The sequence below is a fragment of the Populus euphratica genome, unplaced genomic scaffold (assembly GCF_000495115.2).
Source record: "Populus euphratica unplaced genomic scaffold, PopEup_1.0 scaffold2601.1, whole genome shotgun sequence".
NCBI classification, from domain to species: domain Eukaryota; kingdom Viridiplantae; phylum Streptophyta; class Magnoliopsida; order Malpighiales; family Salicaceae; genus Populus; species Populus euphratica.
The window spans coordinates 1-13,754 of NW_011502496.1; the positions used below are offsets into that span (position 1 = coordinate 1).

At 35.5% G+C, this 13,754-nt stretch overlaps 2 protein-coding genes across 2 annotated transcripts; one reads left to right on the forward strand and one right to left on the reverse strand.

Annotated features, from left to right (window-relative positions):
- The first annotated feature begins 2,101 nt into the window (after positions 1-2,101).
- On the forward strand, positions 2,102-7,103 carry LOC105119225 (uncharacterized). Its single transcript, XM_011017352.1, has 6 exons — positions 2,102-3,293; positions 4,156-4,223; positions 4,994-5,125; positions 6,003-6,031; positions 6,082-6,214; positions 6,639-7,103. The coding sequence occupies exons 1-6, from the start codon at positions 2,900-2,902 to the stop codon at positions 6,867-6,869; spliced, it is 987 nt and encodes a 328-aa protein (XP_011015654.1). The 5' UTR covers positions 2,102-2,899; the 3' UTR covers positions 6,870-7,103.
- A 2,602-nt stretch (positions 7,104-9,705) lies between these two features.
- On the reverse strand, positions 9,706-13,366 carry LOC105119226 (multiple C2 and transmembrane domain-containing protein 1-like). The gene is made up of 2 exons (XM_011017353.1): positions 11,957-13,366; positions 9,706-11,907 (listed from the first exon to the last, which is right to left on the reverse strand). The coding sequence occupies exons 1-2, from the start codon at positions 13,048-13,050 to the stop codon at positions 9,978-9,980; spliced, it is 3,024 nt and encodes a 1,007-aa protein (XP_011015655.1). The 5' UTR covers positions 13,051-13,366; the 3' UTR covers positions 9,706-9,977.
- Between the last annotated feature and the right edge of the window lie 388 nt (positions 13,367-13,754).

A 13,754-nucleotide genomic window follows, 5' to 3' on the forward strand; every position in this document is an offset into this window, starting at 1 on the left:
CACCCTTAATTTTGAGATGGATGGTTTTGTTAGCATTGTTATTAGGCTCCAGCAAGGTCTTGTCATTATGTTGCATAAACATAATGGTTACAAGATTAGTAATCCTCTTGATGGTTTTGGAAGAAATCATTGTTCTTTCACTTTCACTAACTCTTTAGTGGAATTATAAAAAACATGTGTAAGGGCTATTAAATATTGATCAAATGACTAGTCAAAAAATTAGTTAAGATATTGAAAGCTAGTATTGTGACTTGTAGAAGTAACAAAATACCAACATAAAAAGATGGATGCAAGTAGATAAAGGCATGTGAGAAAAAATAGTAACGTTATGAAGGTATAAATTAACGGTGAAAGTCTAAAGAATAAAGTTTAAGAAATTATATGGTATGAGAGTAAAAAAACTTTAAGAGAGAATCTTGATTAGCAAGAAATAAGTCTTATAAAAAAAAATCAAGATTCAAAAAGATCAAAGATAAAAAAATCTATCTCACAATATGGTGGAGTTGGTATTTAAAGTGAAAATAGAATGCCATTGATAATTAAGGCATCACCTCATTCATTTTTTATAGTTAAATTTAAACCTTAGAAAAAAAAATATTTTTTTAATCTAAACTATTTGAACTTGTTATCAAACACTAAAAGAAGTAAAATGATTATTCCTCCAACAAATCATGCTCCAAGCAAGCTACTCAATTTCTTTAATGCATTTTAAAAACAAGGCACAAGCACTTGTTAAGCTATAGAGTTCATTTGGAAGTGTGGTTGTAGTTATTTTTTAAAGTATTTTTCATTTAAAAATACATGAAAATCATTTTTTTATTTTTTAAAAATTATTTTTGATATCAGTATATCAAAATATCCGAAAATACTTAAAAAAAATATTAATTTCAAATAAAAAATATATTTTTTAAAATTTTTATAAAAACACTTTTAAAATACAAAAACAAATAGGGTATAATATTTGTAAAGACCATCAGTTCATTTGATTTTCAAACCAATAAAAAAAACAAGAATTAATATATTATAATTTTATTTAATTATTTTTAAAGATAAATCAAGTATATATAAAGTTTTATTTTAATGCAAATATATATTTTGCAATATTAATCTATAACAATAAATAATTTTATTTTATTTTTTAGTATTATATATTTTTCCCTTCGAAAAATTAAATATTAATCTATAACAATAATTAGTTTAGTTTTATTTGTAAGTATTAATCATTTTCTAGTGGTGTTTTTTAATAGAAAACCTCTTGGCAGGATAAATTTCATTTTATTTAAGTGAACAATAAATGCATGCATTTCTCCGTTCTTAAGCATAGCACAAACCGGGTACTATCCAGTTTAGTATTTGATTCTTCCTTTATGGACGAGATGAATTTGTTCTTAAGTACATCAAGAAACATCCTAATAACATCTAATCAGTGAAAATCCCTTAAGCACCAAGCAACCTTAGATCCTTTTATTTTCGCGCATATATATATATATATATATATATATATATGATTCCTTAACGTCAAGATCGATCTAGATTAGGAAAGAGCACGAATGGAACTCCTAAAGTGTAGTGTGTAAGAGACTGGAATCGTTTATGGGTTTTATCAGCGAACTCCATCCACTTCTCTCCAGCCAATCCTGGGGCATAAAGTTGCCCTCATTCATGTATATTTAAAAACAAAACACAATGCAAATGAGGTTCTGGCCTAGTGGTGGGAAGGGTTTGTCAATCCTTTCCTCCACATCTGGGTTCGAATCTTACTATGTACGTCTGTCATCCCCGCGGTGTCTTACCTGCTCACTGGGCTTGCAGGATGTTCAGTGAGTCGTGGGGATTAATCGTGGTGCGTGTAAACTGGTCCAGACACCCCACGTAAATCAAAAAAAAAACAAAAAAACACAAGAGGAAAAACAATTAGGGGCAGTTGTGGTGTTCCACGCACCTATGACTGCGAGTTGCAAAGAAGTTATGGCACGTCAGTTTGATACAGATACAGAGCCAGAAGTCTTTATAGTTTTGAAAGATATATCCATACAGTATTTTCCAAGGGTAACACTTCTTTCTGTTCAAGTTTTTGTTCTTTCCTCCAAGCTCTCTCTAACCCCAACCCCCCCCCCCCCCCCCCAGTGTATCAAATCATAATCACTCAGTCCAGATATAGATAAAACCCTTAATATCTTCTGAGATAAAGCTTTTTTATTCACTCGAACTTGAGAGAGATAGAGAGAGAAAGGTCCACCATAGAAGGATGCATTCTGATAAGGACTCGTTTTAAACATAGGTTCATGCCCGTGGTTCATGCCCGTTCTTTCTTTCTGTACATTTCTCATTCCCCACCAAAACTGTTCTACCTTTAGTGCCCTCTTCTCGTATGTTTTTTCCTCTAGTATTTGAAAAGTGTTCGACTTTTAATCCTGTTCATTATTTTGATTTATCATATTTGTCTCTGTCAGTGTTCAACTTCTTTTTTCTGAGAGAGGAAAAAAGCGTTGTCTTTACAGTTTTCAAATTCTGGGGTTTGGGTCTTGTTGAGGTGAGATTGTGAACAGTTCTTTATCTTCAAAACGAACCTTCTCTATTTTCTATGTTGTTTCTTGTGGTTTGGTTTTGTAGGCTGAAAAGCATTCTTGTCTTTATCTCTTAAGGTCCTAGCTTTTTCAGATTTCTAACTTCCTTTTTTTTTTTATCCTCTCTGTCTTCTTCTTGCTAGCTTTTGCCTCGAGTTTGTTTGAACCCCAAAGTTCTTTTCTTGTTTTCCATCAGAATGGATGTACATTTTTATTAGAATGTTAGCGGGCTTCAAAAACTTCTCTGTTCAGCTTTGTCGTTGGTTTTGTCAAGGAGAAACTAGTTTTTGCGAATAATTGAAAATTAGGTTCAACTAGTAAGCAGTAAATGCATGGATAGAAGGGATACTATGACGATTTCGGGCTCTGCCTCCTTTTTTATGCAGGGTAGTGGTACACATCCTAGTTTAAATGTTTCATCTGGCATCAATACTTTATCCAATATAAATGCACCATTTCAACCAAATATGGGAGCCAATACCATGGGATCTCCATTACTGATGGAACATCCGGCAGCAATTTCTGTGGGTGAACTATCTACAATGGTATCCGGTCAACCTGAGAAAAGGAAAAGAGGAAGGCCACGGAAATACGGACCTGATGGGGCTGTATCATTGGCGTTGTCTCCCTCACTGTCTGCTCATCCCGAGACAACAATCCCATCCCAGAAGCGGGGTAGAGGGCGGCCACCAGGGACTGGGAGGAAGCAACAATTAGCTTCTCTTGGTAAGATTTCTTTGGAAAATTTGTCTTCTCTATTTCATTTGGATGGACTTAAAATGAATTGATGACTGTAGCTGAGCTCGACCAGAAAAGGCTATTGCCTTCTGTAAGGGATTATGTTATGTAAGGGATTATGGAGACATATATGAGCGCAATATTACTGCTTTGTGTAAGGGATCGTGTTCATAGGCTTTAATCGCATCTTGATGCATCTTTGAAATTGCATAGGAAGAATTCAAAAACTGTTAGATGCGTTCAATGAAGTTCTAAGCTAGATCAGGTAGGGCCAAACAGAGCCTAAAACAGGTTAATTTAACTTTAAAATGATGGTTTAGTAATTTAGTGTCAAACAAAAAGATAAAAAAGAAGAATTGATTAGTTAGTAATGCAACCTTTAGTCGAATGTAAAGCGCATAATATAAGTAGCTAACACAGCTTAAGTCTATAAACAAGTCTCAAAGTTAACCATTAATATGATGAAGCTTAAATGAGAAGCCATAGCAGCAGTGTGAAGCTACTGAAAGGAAAAATTATGTCCTTCATGAAAAATTACTATCCAATTATAGTGTTCAAAGGTCCTGAAAATCTCACATGTAGCCGTGGTTTCTATATTTATGTGTGTGTGCACATGTATTACAAAAAAAAGAAGTGATATTCTTGTGTTTAATTATTTTTAACAAAGGTATCTAGATTTGTTTAATTCTTGGATAATTTCAAGTTCCTTTCACCTTCTGAGATTGTGAAGTCAATTAAAATAAGACCAAGTAATGGTGGATTTATCCAATATCTATAATCTGAACTAAATTTTGTTTTTTCTGCTTTTCTGTTGGTTTTTGAATGATGCGAACTGTAATTGTTTTGCTAGGTGAATGGCTGTCTGGTTCAGCTGGGATGGGTTTTACTCCGCATATCATCACCATTGCAGTAGGAGAAGTATGCTGTTTCTTTTTTAATACCCTGTTTCTTTTTTGTCTAGCCTGTAAAATTTATATGGAAAGGACCAAAAGTTATAGCAAAACGCAGTTCCCTCTATAATTATTCTGGTCAACCTATTGTTTTGTTTGGTGGAGCAGGGCTGAGGCAACATATTGGCTAGTCAAGTGTTATAACAATCGTACTAGCAAATAGGATTCACCTAGTATTCTGATGATGCTCCAGTTGCCTAAGTTGCCTATTTATTGTATTATGAGAGAGATAAGTTGCCTATTTATTGTATTATGAGAGAGATAAGTTGCCTACTTATTGTATTATGAGAGAGATCTTGAGAAGGATGAAGCAGGAGGATACAGATCACATTGGTATGCAACAAAACTTAGATGAAAATGTAGTGGAAAAAAAGGAAAGAAAGAAAACTTGAGAAGGATGAAGCAGGAGGATACAGATCACATTGGTATGCAACAAAACTTAGATGAAAATGTAGTGGAAAAAAAGGAAAGAAAGAAAAGAAAAGAATCTACACTTCGCTGGTGGTGTGATAGCATTTGATCTCTCTGATGACCACTGTCTATATCATTCAGTCTTTCCCAAAGAATGCAACATAGTGCATGCACCCAAGAGCAATCTCCAAATGGTTAAAAGAAAACAGTAGTGCTTGATTTGCTGTTTGTGTTGCCCCGACATGCTTGCTTCATTAGTGTCCTTTGACACTTTGGTTCCATTGACACTTCTTATTTTTTTCCTACTAAAAGTTTGAACTCCTGCAGGACATTGCGACAAAAATAATGTCATTTTCACAGCAGGGTCCAAGAGCTATATGCATCTTGTCAGCAAATGGTGCTGTCTCTACTGTTACTCTGCATCAGCCATCAACTTCTGGAGGCACCGTCACATATGAGGTCTGAGTTCTTGATCTTTTTCTTTATGTTTATCTGGCAGTCATGGATGTGTTTATATTATTAGTTAATTCCAGATTTTGATGGGGAGTTTATTTGTTGAAATAAAAATGTTTAGATGTGTGAGCTTTATAGCTGGACGTGAAGCTTCAACAATATGCTCACACCCTCAGAAGCCTATGACTAAGGTGTTATCCTAATTGACATTTGTTGTGCATCTGAAGCACGAGCCTTTGGGCATTAATGAATCCTCTCTTCTCAGTGACTGATATGTGGAGTTATTTTAATTTTAGGAAAGTTAACCTGACTCATTCGATTTAGATAAAACATGCCATGTGAAGTACTTGTGCTTCTAGGACTTGTTAAATGCTCACTCTGCATGAGTCCTTTGCTGGTTGTTGAGGGGATTTCTATGATAGCTAGATAATTCTTTCTTTCTGACTAGTGAATCTTGGAAACAAATTTAATCTGCCTCATTTGATTTTAATAGAACATGCCATGTGAAGTAGCATGTGCTTCTAGAACTTGTAAAATGCTCACTGTGCATTAGTCTTTTGCTGGTTGTTGAGGGGATGAAGGCTCTTTGATAGCTAGATACTTTTTTTTTCTGACTAGTAAATCTTGGAGACCATTCTGGCCTTAAGTGAGCTATGTATAGTTACCTCACCACCCAAATCCATCATATACAGACAGGGACTCAGATTGACATGAACACTTTTTTTTGTTTCTTCCTATTAAAACTCTCCCCCTTTAACTATTCAGTTAGATGAGCAGAACTGTCTCCCTGATTTCAGGCCTTTGCTTCGAGATATCCTGCTGTTCTATTCTCTATTTTTTGCATTTCTTATCAGCTGATATCCCTTTTTGTTTGTTTCTACAGGGGCGCTTTGAAATTTTATGTTTATCTGGCTCTTACCTGTTCTCTAACGACGGTGGCCCTCGCAATCGAACTGGTGGTTTTCTTACCTGTTCTCTAACGATGGTGGCCCTCGCAATCGAACTGGTGGTTTGAGTGTCTCCCTAGCTAGTCCTGATGGTTGTGTTATTGGTGGAGGAGTTGGTGGAGTTCTTATTGCAGCAAGCCCTGTTCAGGTAACTTATTTGTTGTTGTGGCTCTCTAGTATATGTAGTTTGCACTCAAAACTGCAATCCTTTTATTGCTCACTAAACTTCTCAATGGTGAGACTGTTAAATGTTTTTAATGCCATTTTCATAGAGATGAAAATGTTTTTATCAACTGGCATTCAGTAATTGTACAGAATTAGATTATCTACTTTGTCAATGAGCTTTCAGCCATGCAAAATAATCCATAGAACGAGGCAGGAAATGTTTTCTCTGTAACTGCGTGTTGCAAATTAGTAATGTTCTCTTCTCTTGTATCGCCAAGCACTGAGTCCCTTTTGTTTTGTGCTAGGTAATTAGGTGTTAAGTTCATGCCACAAGTCCGTGATAGAAACAGGCATGATTTTTTTTCATATTATTGTAAAATGCTTTACTAATTGATCCATGAATCCAGGTGATAGCCGGAAGTTTCTTGTGGGGTGGTTCAAAGACTAAAAACAAGAAAGTGGAAGGTGCTGAAGTAGCCAGAGATGCGGACCATCAGACGGTCGAGAATCCAGTAACTCCAACTAGTGTTCAACCAAGTCTAAATCTTACTCCAACCTCTTCTATGGGTGTATGGCCTGGTTCTCGGTCAGTGGATATGCGAAGCACCCATGTTGACATTGATCTGATGCGCGGATAAGGATTTTCTATTGATTATTCTGTGAGCAATGTATATACTCTCCTGTTTCAGTACAGCTTGAATATAATCTTCTGAAGTCCAATGATGAAGATTGAAGACAGGCTGATTCTGCTCGACATTTCTCACTTCATTTACTTATGATTGACCATGGGTTGAACTCATCTCTTGTAGCTCAATGACAATGCAATTCCAAGTTTTAGTGTTGGTGATTCGAACTAATCTGTTTTTCTGTGAGTTAAAAGCTTTTTCTATCCTACAGGGTACGCTGGCATATGGTTCTTCATATCTTCGTAAAGTCACTCTTTCTGTAGTCATAAGGCATGCCATTTTCCTGTACAAATCAGCAGATTGCCGTTTTATGATTCCCTAAATTTTTCCTCAGAGATAGAAATTTTACTTTGTTCTGGTTTTTATCTCAGTTGTATTTTTTTAAATGTGACTTGTAGCCCGTGGCCATTGAGAAGCTTATACGCGACATGAATAGCCTCTGAATTCCTGTTCTTTTTTTTTTTGTTTTCCTGGCATGACCGTATAATTTCAAATATAATTTGAGTACATTATTTGCTCCTGACATGACCGTATAATTTCAAATATAATTTGAGAACATTATTTGCTATCTTAGAATTTCCTGAAAATTGATCCATAAGAAAAATAATCATATGCATGATGCGTTAAAACAGAAGACAATTTGTTAAAAGATAATTTGTTAAGGTGAAAGGGGCATATGGTTCAATAGTCAATGGGATCATCAAGAAGAAATCTCAGAAATATGATGTGGTTTTGGTATGTAATGCCAAAATCAAATGGTAAATAAAAAAACATAAGCGTTTTGACCAATCTATTATAGTGCTTTGAATGGCCTTTTACTGCATGCATATTATTTTTAAATATTTCATGAAAAAAATTGCTTAGATCTAATCCATATTATAATATAATCTTCCACATTAAATTCATTATATTATCTATATAAATCAGCTCAAAATTTATATTATGTATTATTTGCTTGAATCTACTTAAAAATTTTAATATACAAATTCTGAATTCTAGAAGTAAAAGACTCGGCTAACTCAAAGATCCTAACATAAAGAGATATGAGAAAAAGGTCTATATCTGAATTCTATAGGTAAAAAGACTCGGCTAACTCAAAGATCCTAACATAAAGAGACATGAGAAGAAGGTCTATAGGTTTCTTAAGCTTGTAACCATGTACAACTTTAAATGAACTCATGCTTATTAATCTATTGACAAAGCTACTATAAATAATATAGGTTATAGGAAAAATCAAATTCTAATTCTATGATCACTTACTAGACATTTCAAAAAGTTACCTACACTCCTATTAACTATTTTAATTTAACCATTAGTTTAGAAGTGGCAGGGATTTAAAAACTTTAACTTATTTTTCACTATATGTTAAAGGGGTTTCCAAAAATAACTTATAAATCTAACATTTATATCCAATACTATAGTGCAGGGAAGACCATAACTTGAAAATCTTGTTAAAATAGAGTTTCACAACTCTAGAAATATTTGTGGTCTTGATACAAAGAATAAAATAGATCATCTTAGAAAAGTGATTGACAACCATAAAAATAAAATCATACTTCTTTACCGCACATAAAAATCTAAGCATAAAATTTATATTTACATCTTATCAAAAACAAATGAGAACAAGCAAAAGGTGTGAAGAACGATATTTTAAATATTGTTCCTAATGTATTAATGAGAATAGGTCAAATATTTGAAAATACTTTACTTACAACTTATTATATTTATATGTATGTTATTTGAATAAGTGCATATATTCTTCTCCTTTTATATATATATATATTTGACAAGATGTGATATTTACATGGTTATGTTTTCTAAATTTGTTGATTTTTTTATTCAATCAAATAATAATAAAAATAGACACAGACATTAATTGATTGAACAAAATTAAAAAAAAAAAATAAGCAAGATTGTACATATTAGAAATATTATTTAAAAATAAATTTCTTTTTATTTTTAAAAATAAAGTTCATCCATATAAAAGATGATATAGATTAAGATATGTAATTTTGTAAGGTATAACATTTACAAGGTTGTGTATGCTAAATTTATTAATTAAAATATTTTTTTGTTCAATCAAAAAATAATAAAAATAGACACTAACATTAAATTAATTGAATAAAATAAATAATAATAATAATATGCAAGGTTACACATATTAGTAATATTATTTAAAAATATTTTTTTTTTATTTTTAAAAATAAAGTTCATCTATACCAAACATTAAAAAAATATAGATTAATAAGAAAAATCTTCTCAAAAATTAAATATATAATTAAAAAATAATTTGTTATTTCAAACAGGCTTTCTAAATAACATAAAAGAGAGAAGATATATTAATTTAAATAAAAATAAAAATAAGATTTTTAAAAAATAAAAACTAAAAAAAAAAAATTCTTAAACCAAAAAAAGTAAATAGTATCACTTACAGTAAAACTTATAAGGTAAATTCGGACCATAAACTCAATCAATTCTAATATTGTTTTCTCTTAAATTTATAGCAAATCTAAAAAATATAAACAATTTCATTCACTGTAAAATATAAAAGGATAAACAAACAATGTTTTTTTTTTCCTCTTTTTATATATATAATTCTGTTTGGTTTGTTATTTTTATTAAAAACTGAACCGAAACCCCTAGCTCTGCCACTGAGAGCTTTTTTCTTGACCAGAAATGCAAACAAACCCTCAGATGTTCTAAAGAAACAAAAACATACCACATGCACTATCCTAACGCATCAGGAGTTCCTGCGGAGCATAGAAGTATTTCTTAACACCAATCCGCAGACAATGGCACAAAAATTAACTAAATAATTCTCTTCTCAGCAACCAAGAAGCAACAATGGCATCTGATGCTGAGCCAATTCCATTACAACCAAAAGTGAAAATACGATCTCCATTATTAAACTTAATCTACTGTCATGTATGAACCCATTTCCAGGTAAACAGAACATTACACGAAAAACAAGATATCCAAATATTTACAAGCGCTGCTGTGAAAAACCAGATTCTGACACACTGGCAAGAGAGGCTTTGACTGAACACGCCATTTACAACTTCACAGCATACTATCTGTCCTCGCTGGCAAACGACGGAAGAAATTGACTGGTGCTGATGGAACCCTGTGACGAAACCTAGGATGCCTCATAAAGTAGAACCCCCCAAGAAGAGCAAGCACCTGAAACGGTGTTGCATATAGAACAATGGCAGCCACTAGACAGAAAATCAAGAAAATAGTTGTGGCACGAGGGTCCCTCCAGCTTAGTAGCGCTTGAACCCGCTCTCCTTGGGTAGCCACATCACCCACAACAGTCTGGATCCTCCCAGCAACGCTCCTTAGTCGATCATACCTAAAACGAACAACCTCCGGACTTTGTCTGGATGGAAATGTGTCAAATTCCTCATCAAGCTCATCAGGGCTCACTGCATCTGAACAAGAAATTCTCGTGTTCATGTGAGGAGGGTAACGCGGTCGGAAATGATAATTCCAAACCCCTATTAGAAACATGTATAGAAACACAGTTGGCAAAATCAGTTCTGGAAAACAGACAAGCATCACAAAGAGGACTTGTACTAGCACTGTAGTGATGGGATTTTTCCACATGCAAACTTCACCAAACCATTTTCCTACGGAAAGTAATCCGGAGAAAACTGACATCAGCCTAAAGAAGTTTGCCTTGCTGCGCCTCATGCTCCAAAGATGTGAGTCTGCATCAGACATGTATTCTACAACTTCTTTCCTAAGAGGAGGTTCAGCCCGACCAAGACGAGCTGCTACTAAATTGACAGCCTGGAAACGTAGCATGTCCTGCTGCATTACAGTCAATGGCCTTGCATAGTGCATCTTTGGCAAAAGTGGTCGCGAGTATAGAAACATCATGTTCGGAAATGATGTGTATGAGAATCTTATGGCCAGATGTATCTCGCCCATTTTCTTGACACCAGAAGGGTGAAGAACCAAAAGCGGATATGAGTGTGTATAAACACGACCAGTTTCAAGGGTAGATAATCGTATCCGAACCTTGCCAATTTTTGTGTCTTTATTACCATTGGAACCACCGAGATGGTTGTTATCAAACACCCCCACAATGAGAACTGTTGCGGGATCAAAAACCTCCCACGTGTACTGCTCATTGTATTTTGGACTGAGGCTGTTGATTATGGTTCGAGTCCGAACCCATTTCTGACCATACTTTACCACACAGTATGTATCTGAGGTACCCTTCCCCTCTCTTGTTTTCATTGGGTGGAGCCCATCAGCATTTAAAACCCCTAGCTCCAAAACACCTATAGATGGTCTCCACAGCTGCTTTGCTGTTGGCCGAAGATCACTACTATAGTGAGTTGACTCATCAAGCACATGATACCCTCCATCAAGCACAACTCGAAGATGGAGTCTACTAGAAAACTTATCCTTCTTCGACTGATGCTCGTCCATGGAAGCTGACACGGACTTTTCAAGGCTGAACCACCGACTACGAATAATGCGATCATCAGCACGCTTCTCAACAGTGTTCAATGGTATAACAACCTTCCCCATGTTCTCATCTTTGTTGGGTCCAGTGTGGTCTTCAACCGAAAGGATCAGATGATCATCAAAGGGTCCAGCAGCAACAAACATTAGTTCCTCATTCCACACTGGGCTCAATGTCCGACTCGGAACTATCTTTGTCTTCAAAACCTGGTTACCAATCTGTAACTTAACATAAGCATCTGGGAAACGACTCTTATCAGATGCCACAAGATCTTGCGCCTCAATCACATTAACACGGACATACCATAGTCTTGGAGAATGATATACTTTAGAGCGGATGAGTGTGGAGATAATGGAAGAACTATCAGGAGAAATTGCATCTGAGTGCCAAGCATCAGGGAATGCCTCGTCAGCTTGTGTACCATACCAGACAGCAAGCATCAGTTCCGCTTTTGATTTCTCTCCTTTCTTGTCTTCAAGTCGATACCATTCTGAAGCCAGTGGACTATCAGGTATAGGTTATGGATAATGAGAAAATGTAAATTAAACATTTGAGACATCTTGGAACCCTAGTGGGAACCTCATGCAGGTCAAACCGTACAATCCCAACAAAATCATCCTTGATCAGATCCTTATCCTTGACCACAACTTCCAAGACTGAAGACTGAATTCTATCCCTTGCAAAGGCAAACACCTCATTCCACTCAGGGTTTTGCTTCTTCTCAAAGTGTTTTGTGGTTCCTTTATAATTCCCGACTTTTACTTCAACATATGGATCAAGGCTCCCAGTCACATCCATGGTAGGAAGGTCACGAGCCTTCACAACTCGCACAAAAAGGTACTTCATCTGTTCAACAAGATCGTAAGTGCTGGCAGGTCTATCTCCACGTATGACTCGCCCTCCAACTATTTGCCCCCCTCCAAGAAAAGGGCTCGTCTCTTTAGGTGTATAATCAACAGGCTGTGCTGACAAGCCTGGGAACATGCGAACAACTCTTGGAGCCTGAGGTTCAGATTTCATCTCACGTATCCCATAATCTGATGGCTGAGTTGCTGCTGGTGGAGTATGCTGCTGTTTCTGTGACTGACTATGGTTTGGAAGGTGATGAAATGTATGCCTTGACTCAGATTTTCCATCAGAAAACACTTTTTGGGCCACGTTTGGAGTCTGTTGTTCTGGAGCTTGAGCTTGAGTAGCACGAGAGTCTGAAAACAGAGAAGATCCCATAGCAGGAAGTGGATTTGAGGATCTTATTGAAGGATCATTCGTAACAAATACTTTCAAACCAAGCTCTCCTTTGACACGAGATAAAATGCCTTGTTTTTCAAGAGGGTAGTGCAAAACAATAGCATCCGAGTAGGGTACAAATGATGTCCCAGTGAGACGAACTTTTCCGAGTGAGGATTTGGAGTTTTTCTCTCTTTTATGGTGGTAGACATGGGCCTCAAGAGTGAGATTAGAAAGGCTGCTTGGATCAGAGATGTTGAAATAGAAGTTTTCATTCCAAACAGGACTGAGATCTTTGTCTTTGATAGTAGTGCGAAATTTCTGTTGGTCAAATTGGAGCTCAACAAAAGCACTGACTGAGCCCTGACCATCTTTTGCCATAAGGTCATGGGCACCGACAACCTCCACTCCCAGCTTGAGATTACTCATCAAGTCTCTTTATCAAATTGACAAAGGATTATTTAAGGGGAAATTTAAGTAGCTTTAGCAGGAATTGACAGGAAACAGCTGATACCTGAGATGAATGAAACAAAGAAATTACGTTGTACCCAGATAATAATACAGAGCAATACAAATGTTAGTCCTAACACGACATTGATTTGAATGCTTAGCAACCTTGGGACCCCAAAAGTAAACGGAAAAGGATATAAGGCAGAAGAAGACTTTAAATTCATAATGGTACCAAATGGCAAACTAGAAGTGAAAAATTTCAAGGGAGAACTCAAAAGTGAAACGACAGAACAGATGATCAGAACATATGTGCATGAGCAGCCATGTGAAAACAGAAATACAACATGAACCAAACATTTGCAAATTAGCTTAATAGACAACCACTTACGAAACTTCAATCTAAAATGATGGTAGACTATTTTATAAGCGCAAATTTATTTCATATATGTGTTCCAGCAGAGAGAGTTTTAACCTTCTTTAACCCCATCAAAATCCTCTAATTAACATGAATGACCCGCCCTCCAAAAAAACCTATAGACCACATAGAATTTGTTTCACAACTTATCTTTCTGAGATTATGAATAAAGTAATTAAAAACTAAAAGAAATACCATTTTACAAGTTACACATGGAGCAAAATAAATACATTCAGGGAGGGGGGGGGGGTTATAAAGTAGAGAGACT